This window comes from Prionailurus bengalensis, chromosome B4 (genome assembly GCF_016509475.1).
Source record: "Prionailurus bengalensis isolate Pbe53 chromosome B4, Fcat_Pben_1.1_paternal_pri, whole genome shotgun sequence".
NCBI classification, from domain to species: Eukaryota; Metazoa; Chordata; class Mammalia; order Carnivora; family Felidae; genus Prionailurus; species Prionailurus bengalensis.
In genome coordinates, this window is record NC_057358.1 from 99,040,871 (window position 1) to 99,059,573 (window position 18,703).

The following is an 18,703-nucleotide window of genomic DNA, read 5'->3' on the forward strand; positions in this document are numbered from 1 at the left end:
TTTTCTGCTTTTTTTAAGATTTTATTTTTAAGTAATCTCTACACCCAATATGGGGCTTGAACTCACGACCCTGAGATTCATTGACTGAGCCAGCCAGGCACCCCCTAATGTTTAACTTTTTACTTAAAAAAAAAGTTTATTTTTCAGAGAAAGAGAGAGAGAGAGTGCAAGCAGGGGAGGCATAGAGAGAAGGGGACAGAGGATTCAAAGCAACTCCGTGCTGACAGCAGTGAGCCCAATGTGGCATACGAACCCACGAACTGCAAGACCATGACCCAAGCTGAAGTCACTCTACCGACTGAGCCACCCAGGCACCCCTACTTTTTACTTATTAAAAATGGTTACTGGGCACTTGGGTGGCTCAGTCAGTTAAGCATCCGACTTCGGCTCAGGTCATGAACTCACGGCTCCTGAGTTTGAGCCCCGAGTGGGACCCTTTGCTGACAGCTCAGAGACTACATCCTGCTTTGGATTCTGTGTCTCTGTCTCTCTCTCTCTGCTCCTCCCTGCTCATGCTCTGCCCCTCTCAAATAAACATTAAAAAAAAATTTTTTTTTAATGGTAACTAGTTGCATCAAAGATTTTTTTAGTGGCAAGATTTATTGACTAGAATAGTCAGTAGATATAAATATGTATTTACTTGAATTAAATGGCACTGTAAACAACCTCAAATCATCAAATAAAGATATTTATTTGAACACAGAAATACTGGAAAATGTCACCAAAAAATGCTGGTTTATTATTGAATAACAAATGAAGTTGATTTACATTTCAATATAGGTAAAATAAGCAACCAAATGTATTCTGTCTTAGTCGTTAACATGCCAACTAAAGTGGTCCTTTATCTGAAGTTTACTAGTAACCAAACCATAGGTCTGTTTCAAACTCAAATATCAAGAATGTAAGATTTTGTCAAGAGGAACTGCTTAGCCACACCTCTCTATCTTTATCTTTCTAGGTGGTCAGTCTCCAAATGAGAAAACAAAGGCAAATTTTTGAATTATTAAATGTTTGACCAAGTAATAATTTAGGATCATACTATGTGGAGTACACAAAATGCCCATTCTTGAGTTATTACCAGTTTCTGGAGATATGGGTAGTATGACACTGCAGTTAATTTAAAACAGTAAAAAAAAGCTACATATGAAAACCGAGGCTATGTAACTAATATATAGGGTTTTGTGCCGGCCTGGTCCACTGTCAGCATATAATACGGTTGTCTTTTTACATAACACCATGTCGCCAACATGTTGCAATCTGGATTGCAGTTCAGGAGCTCTCCCCAGTGATTCTGGATTGGGTCCTCAGCGTCCTGGATGGTTAAAACCAGGCACCAGAGGGCCACCCAAGGCTTTCTCTTGTAGCGCAGGGCTTTGACGCGTGCTACCTGCTGCCTGTCCTGCCTCGGGTTCTGGCGCAGCCCTCTGGGGGGGGCCAACCAGCCGAGCATCCCCGCGCTGAGCTCGAGCTTGTGCAGGAGGATGGAGCCAGCCCGGAGAGTGGTCCCCACGGGGCCGCGGAGGACTGGCTGGCCGAGCCGTTACTGGTCCACGCAGTCAGAGCGTCTTGTGCATTCCGCTATGGTTCTGAGGAAGAAACTGAGTTGCTTATGGACGCTAGGTCTCTGTCTGGTAGCCAGTAAATCGTCTGCCAAAGTTCCCTCCGTCACAGACACGAATTTTAAAGACAGCAGCGTCAAGGCGCACAACGACATGCGCGGCAAAGTCTGGCCCCCCGCGGCCGACATGAAACACATGGTGAGAAAGAACCCCGGGCTGGGATCTTATTTCTCTGGTTCATCCTAAGGTAACTTGGCGGATAAATATGATGCAGCCATTTGTATGAATTCAGTCTGGACTTTCAGCGTGCACTTAAGAATCACACCTTGGCCGGGCTATCATCCTTCAGGGGGGTGATAGGCGTGGACGAGAAGGGAAAACTTAAACCTGTATCTTGCCCAGGTTTAGCTCCCTTTAGTGGGGGGCGGGGGGGGGGGGAGAGGAAGGATTGGGGGGTAGGGAGGATAGGGGAATGGAGGGTGGGGGTGGAGGATGAAGGGTGGGGAGTCAGGAAGGATGGTGTTTGGGAGTTGCTTGGTCTTCATCGCTAAGGCGTAATAGACGTACTTCCGCAACTTCGCACAGGTTTCCCCACCCCGTCCCCTTATTTTGGCTAGCACTCCCCAAACAGCATAACTGGGATACTACGGATAAAAGAAAGAACACAGGGATCGAGATTCTCTTGATCTCTTATTATGAACTCAAGGATGTAACAGCACTACATGTGTAGTATTCATCTTTAAGAAATGTTCTACAAGGATGTGAATAATGAAATCAGCATTTGAGCAATATCAGATTGTCATTTCCATGAAAAATAGAATGTGAAGTTTAACTCCAAAAACATTGAACTGATGGTGTCTTTTGTAGACCTTCATCATATAGACATTAAGGCAAAAAGAGTACTCTGTTGAAGAATGAGCATCAAGAACATTGGACTATTAAAATAATTCATAGAATTTACAGTTCTTAAACGAATGCCTGACTATAAATTTTCTTGCATGTAGATGTCATAATGAAACTATGAATATAAATGTTGACAGCATAGTTTTGCTTATATACTATGCAGGTATAGCTACATTGTAAAACATATCTATTCCAGCTTTGTTCCTTTATATCCAACAGAAAATAAAATGGAAATAGGGGCACCTGGTGGCTCAGTTGATTAAGTGGCCAGCTTCTCTGGTCACGATCTCGCGGTCCGTGGGTACAAGCCCCACATTGGGCTCTGTGCTGACAGCTCAGTCTTGAGCCTGCTGTGGATTCTATGTCTCCCTCTCTCTCTGCCCTTCCCCTGCTCATGCCTCTCTCTCTCTCTCAAAAGTAAATGAACATTAAAAAAAATTTTTTTAATAGGTACATAAAATGGAAGTATTATAAGATCACATTCAGCAAATAGCACAATTTAAAACTGCACTATTCTGCTACATGGGAAAGAATTTTTTGAGGGGGAAGAGGTTTCAAATAGGTTTGGGAAACACTGGACTGGATTAAACAACAATAAACTGATCTCTTTAATACAGAACTATTAAAATATTTTAATATGTAATATGTACTTTAATCTCTAATAAGTTAGGGTGGTCAATGACATGGATTTGCTATACAGTATTTCCTCCACACTTATTTGAATATATTTTTTTAAGGACTGTCTTATGTCATTAAGATGGTATTTATATATATGTGTATATGTTTACATATATGTGCATTCTATATAAACACACACATATATATGCTTTGGTTTCCAAAGGAAATAATAAAAAGATATACATAAAATTAGTTTAAATTTAAATAGTTAGCTGAAGGCAAGAGGGAAGAAAGGAATAGGGTGGAGAAGACGTGAATGGAAACCAGCCTTCTTTGCATTTACTTTGTTTTATGTTTGAGTTTGTAGACATGTAAACGTTTTTGTTATTTAACCCTTTACATTTTCTGGTGCTCTTTATTTCTTTGTTTAAGAAATTTTTTTTTAATGTTTATTTATTTTTGAGAGAGAGAAAGCAGAGTGTGAGCAGGGGTGGGGAGGGAGAGAGAGAGAGAGGGAGACACAGAACCCAAAGCAGGCTCCAGGCTCTGAGCTGTCAGCACAGAGTCTGACGCAGGGCTCAAACTCACAAACCTCGAGATCATGACCTGAGCCAAAGTCGGACGCTCAATCGACTGAGCCACCCAGGTGCCCCTCATTTCGTTGTTTACATCCATATTTCCACTTGGTATCATTTTCCTTCTGCTTAAGGGACATAAACATTTCTTATGCTTCAGTCTGTTGGTTTTTAATCGTATCAGCTTTTTATGTTATAAAAGTCTTTATTTCTCCTTATATTTTTCTCTATTAGGCGATTGCATTAACTGTATATTGTTTCCAGTCGAATGAGAAATAATTGGCATACATCACAATATAAACTTAAGGCATACAGCATGAGGGTTTGCTTTACATATATTGTGAAATGAATGACACAATAGGTTCAGCTAATGTCCATTTTCTCATACAGATACAGTTTATAAAAAGAAGGGGCGCTTGGGTGGTGCAGTCAGTTAAGCATCTGACTTTGACATAGGTCATGATCTCATGGTTCTCGGGTTCAAGCTCTGCATTGGGCTCCGTGCAGACAGCTCAGAGCCTGGAGCCTGCCTCGGATTCTGTGTCTCCCTCTCTCTCTGCCCCTCCCCAGCTCGCACTCTGTCTCCGTCTCTCCCTCTCTCTCTCTCAAAAACAAATAAACGTTAAAAATAATTTAAAAAAAAAGAAGAAGAAAGGATAAAAATTTCTCCTTGTGATGAGAACTCATAGGATTTACTCTCTTAACTTTACTATATATCATACAGCAGTGTTAGCTATAGTCATCGCGATGTGATGTGGGCCAGGAGCAAATAGTGAAGAAAGAATTCTTGAGACGTTTTCAGTGCAAAAACGTGTTTCTATTAAAGCACGGGGACAGGACCCATGGGCAGAAAGAGCAGGGATAGGATTGTAAAGGCAATTGATTATACACGTCTAAGCTGGGGGGAGGGGGTGGGGGGCGTCGGTGGTAAAGACAAAGGAAATTTCCAAAAGGATTTTCATATGTTAAAGATTTCCGGGATCCTGGAGATCTGGCTATTGTCAAGCTAAAATTGTTTCTTGCCTCTGGCAAAGCATTAATATTAAGACAATTGTGAGTTCTTTTTTTTTTTTTAATCTTTTTTAAAAATTTTTTTTTCAATGTTTATTTTTGGGACAGAGAGAGACAGAGCATGAACGGGGGAGGGGCAGAGAGAGAGGGAGACACAGAATCGGAAACAAGCTCCAGGCTCTGAGCCATCAGCCCAGAGCCCGACGCGGGGCTCGAACTCCCGGACCACGAGATCATGACCTGGCTGAAGTCGGACGCTTAACCGACTGTGCCACCCAGGCGCCCCTTTTTTTTTTTTTTTTTAATTTTTTTTTCAACTTTTATTTATTTTTGGGACAGAGAGAGACAGAGCATGAGCAGGGGAGGGGCAGAGAGAGAGGGAGACACAGAATCGGAAACAGGCTCCAGGTTCTGAGCCATCAGCCCAGAGCCTGATGCGGGGCTCGAACTCACAGACCGTGAGATCGTGACCTGGATGAAGTCGGACTCTTAACCGACTGCGCCACCCAGGCGCCCCCAAGACAATTGTGAGTTCTTAGAGGAAAGTCCTGCTCTGTCTCAAGTATTTGTTGATGGGCTGCAAGTTGTAAGGTAATTTAAATTTAGCTACATTTCTTTTGCCTTTGTTCTCATCAATCATGTACATTATATGGATAGTACTTACTCATCTTATAACCAGAAGTTTGCATCTTTTGACAACTCTCTATCTCCTTAATTTTTGCTAGATATTATCATTGTGTGTAGGATTCTAAGCTTAACTTTAAAGATGTTGCTGCACCGTCTTCTTCTTTCACATTATTTGTGATGAGAAATCTGCTGGATCATTCTCTTGGTTCCCATATACATCATATGTACTTTTCCTTTGGCTGATTTTAAGAATTTCTCTTCATCCTTGGTTTTGAGCAATTTGATGTTGCCTAGTGTCACATTGTTCATGTTTCCTAGGGCTCATTGAGCTTTTTGTATCTGCAGATTTTAATTAAAACAGAAAAATTTTACGCATTATCTATTAAAATATTAGAGGCTCCAATTACACATACATTATACCATTTGAAGTTTCCCACAGTTCACTGATGCTCTTTTCATTATTGTTTTTTCTCATTCTTGCTTTTTCTACTAACTTTAACACTTGTGTCAGTTCTGTTTGGATTTCCATTGATTGATTTTTCTGCTCATTTTGGCCTGTATTTTCTTGCATCTCTCTATGCAGATAATTTCTTATCAGGTACCAGATATTGCTAATTTTACCTTGTTGGGTGATGTTTATTTTTGTATTTCTATAAATATTCTGGATTTTTTTTCCTGGCATGCATTCATGTTACTTGGCATTTTGATCCATTTTAGACTCGTTTTTAAGATTTGTTGGGCTGCACAAAAGCTGTAGTTTAGACTAGGATAAATATCCCCCACAATTAAGCCAAGATCCTTCTGAGTACTCTACATAATTCCCAAGATTATGAGGTTTTTCCAGTCTGGCTAGTGAAAAAAAGGCACTATTCCCAGGACTGGGTGAGCATTAGGTAATATTTCCCTTATCTTTTTGAGTGATTCATTCCCTGGTCTTGGGTAAGTTCCTCATATGCATGTGCTAATCACTACTCTGCCAAATATCCAAGCAGGACCCTTTGAACATCTTTGGAGTTCTCTCTCTATGCAAGTCTCTCTTACCTGGTACTCCTTTATAGCCTGAAAATTCTCTCAAGGCAGTAGGCTGAAGTTTAGCTTATTGGTCTCCCTGTCAGGGAGCACTGGTCTTTCTTTGCTTGATGTTATGTGTGCCGACACCTGTTGTTTCATATATTTTATTTTTATTGTTTCAAGTGGGAAAGTAAATCTAGTCCTGTTATTCCATCTTGGGCAGAAGCAGAAGTGCTAACTATTAGTTGGGACTTTAATAGGAGTTTCTCCAGTCTTCCACTACTGAATCATCAAGGAAAACTAAGCACCTCATTTCTCATATCAATTTCTATATTTATCAGGAAATGATAGACTATTATATTGTGTTAACAATTGAAACCTGAAAGCTCACAGGCATTTTTTTCCCCATTTTTTTTATTGACATGACACTGTAGTTAAGTATACAACATGATTCAATATATGTATACTGTGAAATGATTACCACAAATTGAGTTAATGTCCATCACCTCACATAGTTACAATTTCTTTTTCTTGTAATGAGAATGTTTAGGATCTAATAGCTTAGCCACTTCAAATATACAATGCAGTATGATTGCATATAGTCACATCATCATGCTTTACTGTACATCCCCCAGAACTTATTTACCTTAAAACTGGAAGTTTTCACCTTTTGACCTCCTTCACCAATTTCACCCACCCCCCATATCCATAAACCACCAATATATTGTCTGTATGTATGAGTTTGTTTTTTTTAGATTCCAAATGTAAGTAAGATCCTACAGTATTTGTTTTTTCATTGTCTGGCTCGTTTCACTCAGCATAATTCTTTAAACAATATAGGTTTAGTATCTCACTCACACAAAGTCCAATACTGGTTGGACCACTCTCCACATCACTTCTTCGTGCAGTGCCATGGGCTGATTTTATTTTGGTTCCATCATGCCAACATATGTTTTTCAGAGTCACCATTGAGAAAGCTAGAGGGCTGTACAGGTATTTTTATAATCAGACCTGGAGGTGATATATGTCATTCCCACTCAGGTCCCTCTGGCCAGAATTAGTCTGATGACCCTAGCATGCTTGCATTAACTATCACTAGCACAGACTACTTTTATGGTCATCAGATATTTACTTATTCCTTCCATCCCATAAGCAGAATAAGTTCAAGGCCTCCTCCAAAGGATAAGCCCAATATCCTGTTTAGTTACTGAATCAGAATCTAATATCTCTGAGTAGAATGCAACAACCCAACGAAGTCAGTTGTGAACACTCTTGGCCTAGTGCCTCTATCTGTCCTCCACACAAACAATATTCAAAGGCAATGCAAGACAAGATAACCATAACAAACACTTCTACTGAGAAAGTGGAAGAATAGGAACCACACAGCAATCGTTGGTTCAGAATGATTATGAAATCTTTAGATAGTAGACAGTATTCATACCTAATATACTGGAGGTCAGAAAAGTTTTTTTGATTAAGGAAGTAGGAGTTCCCTTGTCCATTGTTTTCTGTGGTATCTATCTTCTCCCTCTAAAATGTTCTTCCTTATTCATCATCCTCCTTGGCGAAAATGAATTGGGCATTGGGAAATATACCATCTTTAAGCCATAACCGTTATGCCCAGAATTTGTGATCCCCAAAGACCACCAGGGAGCCGAGTCCGAAGCAAAAGCAAAAAGAGCCTTTATTTGAGCTAGCTCGAACTCAATCTCCTACCTGCACCGACACAGCGGTGAGATACCAGAGAGAGAGAGTGAGTTTCAAAAGGACAAAGGTTTTATTGGGGCCTAGGGTCAGTTGGTGAGATAATGGCTGTGGCCTCAGTCGATTGGCTGGGGAAGGGTCGTGGCCTTGGCCAATTGGCTGGGGAAGGGTCGGAGTCCTGTTATTCAAGGGGAGGAGACATGGTTGGCCGGCATAGGTCCGCCCCTTCAATAACCTTCTCAGATTGCTTTCTGCCCATGGAAGTTTAAGATCCAAGGTATTCATAGGCTTTTTTCGTAACAAGTTTACAATATCTTTGGGAATACATCTGTCTCAAAAAATCTGAAAGTCTTTCAGCTATATGCCCCCAATCAATTCCAAATACCAATACCCACACTTAAAGTACCAATTGGAGAAATTTTCAAGTCTTTCTTTGTTTTCTCATTTTGGTGCTTTTCTTGTTCACCTTAATGCCAGTTATCTTGAAATATGACTTTTGGGGAAATGGGTACATCCTCATCTGTTCATTTGCTAAGGACCTTTTAATCACTTAAGAAGATATCCTTGGAGTCACATTCTTCATCTCCTCTTTGTCCTAATCGCATGAAAGTTTTATGACATTAGTCTCTCAAAGTCTTTTTAAGATCTCATATCTTATTATATGCTATATAGAAGCAGTTCTTTTCCATGCCTCAAAAGCCCCACACTTCTTGACTCTAGCTTTCATTTCTTTCTCCAAGCTGGCCATTTTTTTACTCTTAAAATATCGTGTTGAACCCATACCACAACCAACAACCACTATTTTGTTTTCCAATCTCTGCTTAGAGCTTCAAGTTCAGTGAACTCATGATTCTGAGTTATAGATCACATTTTTTCAGATGTTTTGGCCCTGAATAACATGGATTGCTCTTATTCCTGCCTCTGACATAAGTTTCCTCACTGCTTTCCAGCTAACTGTTAAATTCCCCACACGGTTCAGGCAAGCTTACCACCAACATTTGTGGGCTAAAGGAAGAATAAAAATGGAAACCTACATATAATCTCATTGTTTGCTCAGTAATTCAATCTTTATTTAGTAAAGAATGTATGGTTTCAAGGATTTCACCTACCTTGCTCAGATTTGGATTTAACCAGAATAATTTTGCTCATTTTCATTTATATAATCAGTAACTAAATTTTTACTTCTTCTGAAATAATCAAAACTATTAAAATTAAAAGGCAAAGTTTAATGGGTGAATAATGATTTTAAGTATTGAAATTTTTTTTGGAAAATTCAAGTCTTGTATATTTGTATAAATATAAAATTCACCATTCTAGTGATCATGTCCATCTAGTGGCCAATGTAAAGAACTGATGTCATGCTTCACTTAGGTAACATACAGATCTACATTTACCCCTACTTAACAGTGATGGAAATTGTTACCATTGAAAAATGTCTTCCTTACCCCAAAAATGGGAATATGAAGAGAGAAGGAAGGAAATAGATCTTCAGTAGTTCTGCTAAACAATATTATATTATGTAAGATTCCACTGCTTTCATGTTGCTTTAAAAGATTTGACAAGTTGATCTTTTCTCTTACCTAAGACTGAACATAGTTAAAATCTTCCCTGGACTCTGAAGCAGTGTCTGTCTCTTACATCATCAGCAACAATATTCACAAACTATTTTACCATTCACATATAAATGCCTTTTGTTTTAAAAACATGTCGGTGTCGTGGGTCACACTGAACATGTGGTAAGGTTAGAATGAGAAGAATCTTTCATTTTATAATACCCTGTGTGTGTGTGTGTGTGTGTGTGTGTGTAATATGTGATGTCCTATAAAATCTGGGCCCACAGCAGGAATCCTTCCTACTTAGGTCTCAGGGTGGTTTAAGTTTAGATTTTTATTATGGCTTCACTCTACTTTGAGTAGTAAGTTTTATGAAGCTAGTCTAGGCTGTCCTATAAAATAGACCCTGAAATTTTAGTGGCTTAACAATTTAATTCCTTAGTGGCACAAGTTGGAGAGAAGGTGAATTGGATTCAACCTCTCTTGCTGAGACAAGACCCTGGGTCCCTTGCTGGGACCCTTACCTGGGTTAGCTCATTTACCTGCAATATTACCAGAGATCCCAAAGTCATTCATTGGATAATTGCTTTACCAATGTGAAGAATAACTATCTATTGATTCTCTTGCTATTATAAAGTAAGAGGTTTTTTTTTCTCATTTCTTCCCTTTTTTTGTTGAATTAATATGGCATTTATAGTCAGACCACTGTTCTTATTAATTGCAGATCTTATTAATTGCATTTCTTATTAATTGCAGATCTTTATCCTAGAGGCAACTAGTAGTAACACAAATAAAATTTAAGATAAGTGTTTGTGAGGTTGTAAAGAAATTGGAAACACTGTACATGGTTAGTGGGCATATAAAATGTGCTGCAGTTCTGGAAAACAGTATGAAGATTGCTTAATAAATTATAGTAGAGCTACCCTAAGATCCAGAAATCCCACTTCTGAGTGTATATCCAAAAAATTGAAATCAAGATCTTGAAGAGATATCTGCACTTCCATGATCACTGTAGTACTATTCACAATAGCCAAGATATAGAAACAACCCAAGGGTCCATCAATAGATGAATGGAAAAGGAAAATGTGGTATATACATGCAATGGGATATTATTCGGCCATAAAAAAGGAAAGTCCTGGGGTGCCTGGGTGGCTTAGTCAGTTAAGCGTCTGACTCTTGATTTGAGACTCAAGTCATGATCTCATCATTCGTGGGTTCGAGCCTCATGTTGGGCTCTGCGCTGACAATGCTGGGGTTGGCGGTGAGGTGGTTGAGGTATTGGGGAATTGTTATTCAAAGGGTATAAAGTTTCAGTTATGTTAGTTGAATAGGTTCTAGAAATCTGCCATATAGCATAGTGTCTATAGTTAGCAATATAGTATGGGGCACTTCAAAACTTGTGAAGAGGGTAACTCTCGTGTTAAATATTCTTACATGTTTTATGTAAGTAGCACACTGCAACATCCAGGCATTCTCCCACCCTCAACTCTATGCACAATATACTGTTTCTTGCCATAGCACTAGTAGAAGCATCATGTTTATATAAGCATATTTTTAAAAAGATAGTGTGGGAACTCTCCATATGAAACTATTATAATTCTCTTTGTTTTTAGTTTATATTTGGAAGAATCTCTTAGTAGGTTTTCTTATTCTTCCTTGTGTAGAGGAGCTTCTGTGATATGGATGGACTTCATAATATGAGGGTTTGTGGTCAGGAGAGCTTGCAGAGTGTACTGGAGTTAAGGCTAGGCAGAAAACAGGTGATCGGGCTTTTTAAAATTTGTGTCTACAAGCATGTCAAAGTCTTACAAGTTAAGGCAGAATATTAATAAAAATTTTCCCATAGAACTAGAGACTTAGTAGCAATTTAGTTTTAGGTGAAAGCATTACCAGATCTAAGGTGTCATTAAAATTTTTTTTAATGTTTATTTATTTCTGAGACAGAGAGAGACAGAGCATGAATGGAGAGGGCCAGAGAGAGAGGGAGACACAGAATCTGAAGCAGGCTCCAGCCTCCGAGCTGTCACCACAGAGACCAATGTGGGGCTGGAACTCAGGGACCATGAGATCATGACCTGAACCGAAGTCTGACGCTTAACTGACTGAGCCACCCAGGCGCCCCTTTTAAAATATTTTTTTAGAAAGATTTTTAATTATGCTGTTCAATCAGGGGAAAAAATAGGCCTCAAAGAGTCCCTGAGAATTCCAAAATGCAACTAGATTTTTGCAGTTATACATATACCTAGATAATTACAATTTATACACATACTATGCATGTTTGAACTGGCTTGCAATACATGTTTTAAATGCATATAATTCCTTTGCCATCAGATATTAATTCCTGTTCTTTCAAAGCTGTTGTGTTCACCATTTGTGTGTGTGTATATATATATATATGTATTTTTTTTAATATAATTTATTGTCAAATTCGTTTCCATACAACACCCAGTCCTCATCCCAAACCATTTGTGTATTAAGACTAGGTCTTAATTAGAATGATAGAATAATTTTCACTTGTACCATACTTTGGGTAGGGGATGACTTGATACAAGTTATTCTACATTAGAACTAGGTTTTAACTGATATATTTTCTTTAAAAATATATACCAGATTTAAGCTGGTCTTTTCTTTTTTTTTTTTCCTTTTCTTTTAAAATGGAGAAACCTCTCAATGATTCAGGTAAAAGACAAGGATTTTCACAGGCATAAGAGGAGATAAAGCTTTCCAGAGTTTATAGCTAAACTGAAATATCTCGGAAAAGGAATGAATTGGTTTCTAGCAAGGAATATAAGTGAGAAGGCCTGGCTTGAAAACATTTGTTTGCTATTGCCTATTTATTGTTTGTTTGATTCTGTAATTACATCTGTCTTATAGTGGCTGTGAGAAAAATAGAGGCTCTGTCCTTGTGGTATCTTGCCTCTTTCAAGTATGTATAATTTTTGGTGAAGGGTGGTATATGAGAACTCATCACTCAGTCTAGTCATTTTTTCAGAAGAGTAAATTATGATCTGTCCTCTGAGAACTGCTGAAGTCTCTCTTGGCTACTGTAAACAAACTTTTTCACTTAACAATTTTTGTAGTTTGAAGGAATATGAGTGATTAAAGTGTCAAGAAATGTAGGAAGTTAACCAATGAAATTAGTAGTATGAATTTAAATCTACAATCTTAAAGTGAAAATGAAATGTCATTTATTTATTACCATTAAATTACCCTAATTGTAATGTTTAGTCCTCACATTGACAAGGGGATTAAAAATGTGATCTTAAACATTCTGGGGACTCCTTTGCCCCTATTGTTATACAAAAAACAAAAAGCAAAAAACCTGGGGTCTTTGTTCCAAAAGATAGGTGAATCATCTTAAGTAATCAAGTCAATAATCATTATTATCCTTCCAAACTAGTCACTATTGAGATGCCAATATCATTACCCTTCCGGGTTTGGACATGCTCCCAACACAGTCCAATGACACAGAAATACTGATGGAGGCTGGGAGAACCATGTTAGATATTCTACTTTCCAAAGGCCACCATGCTACCATCTGAAATCTTGCTGTATGCTCAAGGCATGTAATACTGGCAGTAGCCTTTAATTTTAGCTCCTTTTTTGTTTTTAAGTTTATTTATTTATTTCGAGAGGGAGGAGTGCTGGAGAGGGGTAGAAAGAGAGGGAGGGGGAGAGAGAGAACCCCAAGCAGACTCCACACTGTCAGTGCAGAGGCTGATGCAGGGCTCAGTCCCAGGAACTGTGAGGTCATGTCCTGAGCCCACATCAAGAGTTGGAGTCTTAACTGACTGAGCCACCAAGGCACCCCTTTATTTTTAGCTACTTAAGCTTTCTGGCATGCCAAAAATCTTGAGGCAAAGAATTACAGAATGTCTGTCTACCTACTTGGAATGCCTTTTTGGAATTATGGAGATAGGAATGGAACATACAATGAGCAAAAAACTTAAGAAATCATCTTACCAACAAGATGGAGTATATCCATGTGCACTATCCTTCCCATTAAATATAAATAAAAACCTCATATTATATATGACATATACATGACATATTTTTTAATGTTTTTTAAATCTTTATTTTTGAGAGAGAGAGAGAGAGAGACAGAGAGAGAGAAACTGTGAGTGGGGGAGGGGCAGAGGAAGAGGGAGACACAGAATCCGAAGCAGGCTCCAGACTCTGAGGTCTCAGCACAGAGTCCAATGTGGGGCTCAAACCCACAAACTACAAGATTATGACCTGAGCTGAAGTTGGATGCTTAACCGACTGAGCCACTCAGGTGCCCCTAGAAGATTCTTAAAGTTGGAGAGATAAAAAAGCAAAGTAGCCAGAGACTCCAGACTCAAGAAATGACACAAAGTGAGCTCCATGTATTTCCTCTTTGACTCCTGTATATATTGGACTAGATATGACAGAAGCCTAAGTCCCAGAAATGCCAATGGATACAGAAAATAAAAGCCTCAAGAAAAGTCTGCTCTCTCTTGACAAAGAAAAAGGGCAACCTAGTCAGGAAGAAAGGTTTCTTTTTTCTTTTCTTTTCTTTGATAACCATCTGACTTCGGACAAATAACATGGGGATGGGGAGGGGAAGCAACAATCCTCCTATCTTTTTTAGCAAAGGCTAAGTGGAGAGCCTAGACTATCATCCTTGACCGAGGCTAGTAAGGGACCCCTCCCACCTCCTCTCTACCAGTGTTGTGTCAGAGGAGGCTTCTTGCCCTCATGAGGCAATAATATGGTGTCCCTTCCCTCCCAGCCAGGATGGTATCTGAAGAGGCCAATTATGGAACCTGGACTTTCACTACCACACAGAAGTAATGAAGTGTCCCTCATAACCACCTCCCCATGATGCTAGTGGAGGCTGAGTAGGGAGCTTAGATTTTCATCCTACCTGGTAATAAAAAGGCAACCCTTACTCTCCCAGTGGGATGATGATGTCAGCAAAAGCAAAAGGGGAACCTGGATATCCATCTCCTTCCAGTAATAACAAGGTATCCCTCCTACAGGGTTAGTAAGAGTGGGGAGTCTGGACTTTCACCCACCAATCAAGTGATAAAGAGGTGGTGTCCCTTTTCCCCCACTGGAGCAGTTTTAGTGAAGACCTGCGAAAACAGGATGATTTAATAAAACCTAGAGTCTCATAACATAAAATTCAAAAAGTTAAGCACACAATGAAAAATCGCTCATCATACCAAGAACCAGAAAAATCTCAATATGAATAAGAAAAGACAACAGACGCCAATACCCAGATGACAGAGGCATAAGAATTATCTCACAAGAATTTTAAAGGGCTCATCATAAAAATGCTTCAAAGAGGAATTATAAAAATGCTTAAAACAAATGAAAAAATAGAAAGTATCAGCAAAGAAATGGAAATTATAAAGAATATTTAAATGGACATTTTACAACTGAAAAATATAATAACCAAAATAAAAAATTCACTGGATGGGTACCTGCTGGCTCAGTCAGTAGAGCATGAGACTCTTGATCTTGGGGTCATGAGTTTGAGCCCCATGTTGGGTGTAGAGATTACTTAAAAAAAACTTACTGGATGGGCTCAACAGTTGAATGAAAATGACAAAAGAAAAAAAATCAGTAAACTTGAAGATAGAACAATAGAAATTACAAAATCTGAACAACAGAGAGAAAATGGACCAAAGGGAAAAAGTGTACAGGTAGGGATCTATAAAGCAAGAACAAAATATCTATGTGTGTCATTGGAGTCTCAAAAGGAATAGAGAAAGATAGGGAGGGGGAGAAAAAAACATCTTAAGAAATAATGGCTGAGAACTTCCAAAATTTGGGTACAAACATGGACATAAATCTGAGTGAGGCCCAAATGTGATGAACTCAAAGAAGTTCATGCCAAGATACATCATAATCAAATTTTAGAAAATTTAAGACAAGGAAAAATGTTTAAAGCAGTGGGAAAAAAGCAATGTATTACCTAATGGAAAACAACAATTTCAAGGTCATCAAACTTCTAATCCAAATCCATGGAGGCCCAAAGGAAGTGGCACAACATTTTCAATTTCAATTTCAATTTCAAAGAATAGTCAACCAAGAATCCTACCCAGAGGGAGAATATACTTTAGGAATGAAGGTGAAATTAAAACACTCTCAGATTCAGGAGAACTAAGATAATTTGTTATAAGCAGACCCACTCTAAAAGAATAGCTAAGGAAATTCTTCAAACACTAAGATAATGATGAAACAAGACTCTTGGACCATCAGGAGTGAAGAAAAAAGCGAAAAGTAAAAGTATGGGTAAATATAAGAAACTATTTTTCCTTAATGTTTTCTAAATTATGTTAGACAGTTGAAGCAAAAATTATAATATTGTTTGATATGGTTCTTAAGGCATTTAGAAAAAATATTTAAGACAGTTATAGTATTGGTGGACTGAGTGGTGAAGGAACCTAAATGGAAGTAATATTTCTATACTTCACTCAAACTGGTAAAATGCTGACACCAGTAGTTTGTGACGAGTTACATAAGTTATGTAATATCTAAAGCAACCTCTAAAAATTACATATATATATATATATATATATATATACACACACATATACTAAAAAGAAGTATGTATAAATCAAAGTGGAATTCTAAAAAATGTTCAAATAGTTCACAAGAAGGCAGGAAAAGTGAAACAAGTGAATGAAAAACAATGGGGCCAAATAAAAAATAAACAATAAAATGGTAAACTTATGCTTTAACTTATCAATAAGTACATTAAATGTAAAATAGTCCAAATACATCAACTAAAAAACAGATTATCAGAATGGGTTTTTAAAAATGTGAGCCAACAATATGCTATAACCAAGAAAGTCACTTCAAATATAATGATTTGGATAGGTGGAAAGCAAAAGGTTAGAGAAAGACATGTCATATAAATAATAATCAAAAGAAAGCATGAGTGGCTTTATAGGAGCATCTGGGTGGCTTAGTTGGTTAAGAGTCCGACTTAGGTTCAGGTCATGATCTCAAGGTCCCTGAGTTCCAGCCCTGCCTTGGGCTCTGTGCTGACAGCTCAGAGCCTGGAGCCTGCTTCAGATTCTGTGTCTCTTTTTCTCTCTGCCCCTCCCCTCTCTCTGTGCACGCACACGCTCTCTCTCTTTCTCTCTCTCAGAAATAAATAAACATTAAAAATTTTTCTTAAAAAAAGAAAGTAGGAGTAGCTTTATTAATATCAGATAAAGTAGATTTCAGAGCAAAGAAAATTACCAGAGAACAACATTACATAATGATACAACAATCAATCCATTAAAGAAATTTTAATTAAAGTTTTATATGCCCTAAAAAACAGACCTTTAGAATATAGGAAGGAAAACTGATACAACTTGAAAATAGAAAAGTTCCCAATTATATTTGGAAATCTCAACACTCTTCTCTCAACAGGCAGACAGAAAATCAGCAAGAATGTAGAAGAACCTAATACCATTAACCAACTAGGATCTAATTGACATTTAGAGAAGAACACTCCACTTAACAACTAAATAATATACATTCTTAGGAAGTGCCTTGGAACATTAACCACAATTGGCCATATTCTGAGCCATAAAATGAAAATAACAAATTCAGGACAATTGAAATTATATAGAGTATGTATGTAGATTTATGATGCCTTGATATCTGGTACAGTAAGTCCTCTAGCTTTGTTCTACTTTTTAAAGACTGTCTTAGCTGGGAATGCAAGCTGGTGAAGCCACTCTGGAAAACAGTATGGAGGTTCCTCAAAAAACTAAAAATAGAACTACCCTGTGACCCAGCAATTGCACTACTAGGCATTTATCCACAAGATACATGTGTGCTGTTTCAAAGGGACACATGCACTCCCATGTTTATAGCAGCCCTATCAACAATAGTCAAAGTATGGAAAGAGCCCAAATGTCCATGGATGGATGGATGGATAAAGAAGATGTGGTATATCTATACAATGGTGTATTACTCAGCAATCAAAAAGAATGAAATCTTCCCATTTGCAATTACGTGGATAGAACTGGAAGGTATTATGCTAAGTGAAATTAGTCAGAGGAAGACAAAAATCAGATGACTTCACTCATATGAGGACTTTAGGAGACAAAACAGATGAACATAAGGGAAGGGAAACAAAAATAATATAAAAACAGGGAGGGGGACAAAACAGAAGAGACTCATAAATATGGAGAACAAACTGAGGGTTACTGGAGAGGTTGGGGGAGGAGGGATGGGCTAAATGGGTAAGGGACACTAAGGAATCTACTCCTGAAATCATTGTTGCACTATATGCTAACTAATTTGGATGTAAATTTTAAAAAATAAAAAATGAAATTAAAAAAATACTGTCTTGGGGCGCCTGGGTGGTGCAGTCGATTAAGCGTCCGACTTCAGCCAGGTCACGATCTCGCGGTCTGTGAGTTCGAGCCCCGCGTCAGGCTCTGGGCTGATGGCTCAGAGCCTGGAGGCTGTTTCCGATTCTGTGTCTCCCTCTCTCTCTGCCCCTCCCCCGTTCATGCTCTGTCTCTCTCTGTCCCCCAAAAAATAAATAAACGTTGAAAAAAAAATTTTTTTAAATACTGTCTTTATTCAAAGACTTACTTTGAATTTTGAAATCAATTTCCAGCGGCGCCTGGGTGGCGCAGTCGGTTAAGTGTCCGACTTCAGCCAGGTCACGATCTCGCGGCCCGTGAGTTCGAGCCCCACGTCAGGCTCTGGGCTGATGGCTCAGAGCCTGGAGCCTGTTTCCAATTCTGTGTCTCCCTCTCTCTCTGCCCCTCCCCCGTTCATGCTCTGTCTCTCTCTGTCCCAAAAATAAATAAATGTTGAAATCAATTTCCACCAAAAAAGAAAAAGTTATGTGGATTTTCTTTAGAAATGATTTAAATTTCAATATCCAATCCTCTCTAATATTAACTGTCCCAGTTCATAAACATTTTATATCTATTCATTTAGTTAAGTCTTTACAAATTTATCTTAGTGATATTTTGTAGGTTTTCAGTGTACAGATTTTTTATGTCATTTATTGGATATATTTTTATATATTTGTTATCTTTGCAGCTATTTGTTTCTAAAGTATATATGGAAATACAATTTTGTGTATTTTCCTAGCATTTGGAACTGATAATTTCACTTTTTTCATACAGTATTGTTGGTGCATTCACTTGAA

The 18,703-nt window shown here is 38.3% G+C and overlaps 1 protein-coding gene across 1 annotated transcript in view; it reads left to right on the forward strand.

Annotated features, from left to right (window-relative positions):
* The first annotated feature begins 1,467 nt into the window (after nt 1–1,467).
* Nucleotides 1,468–18,703, forward strand: part of GLIPR1L1 (GLIPR1 like 1) — a 36,491-nt gene continuing 19,255 nt past the window's right edge. The window contains exon 1 of the mRNA XM_043561474.1: nt 1,468–1,757. Within this exon, the coding sequence (XP_043417409.1) occupies nt 1,482–1,757 (276 nt within the window). The 5' untranslated portion in view covers nt 1,468–1,481. The remainder of the gene's footprint in view (nt 1,758–18,703) is intronic.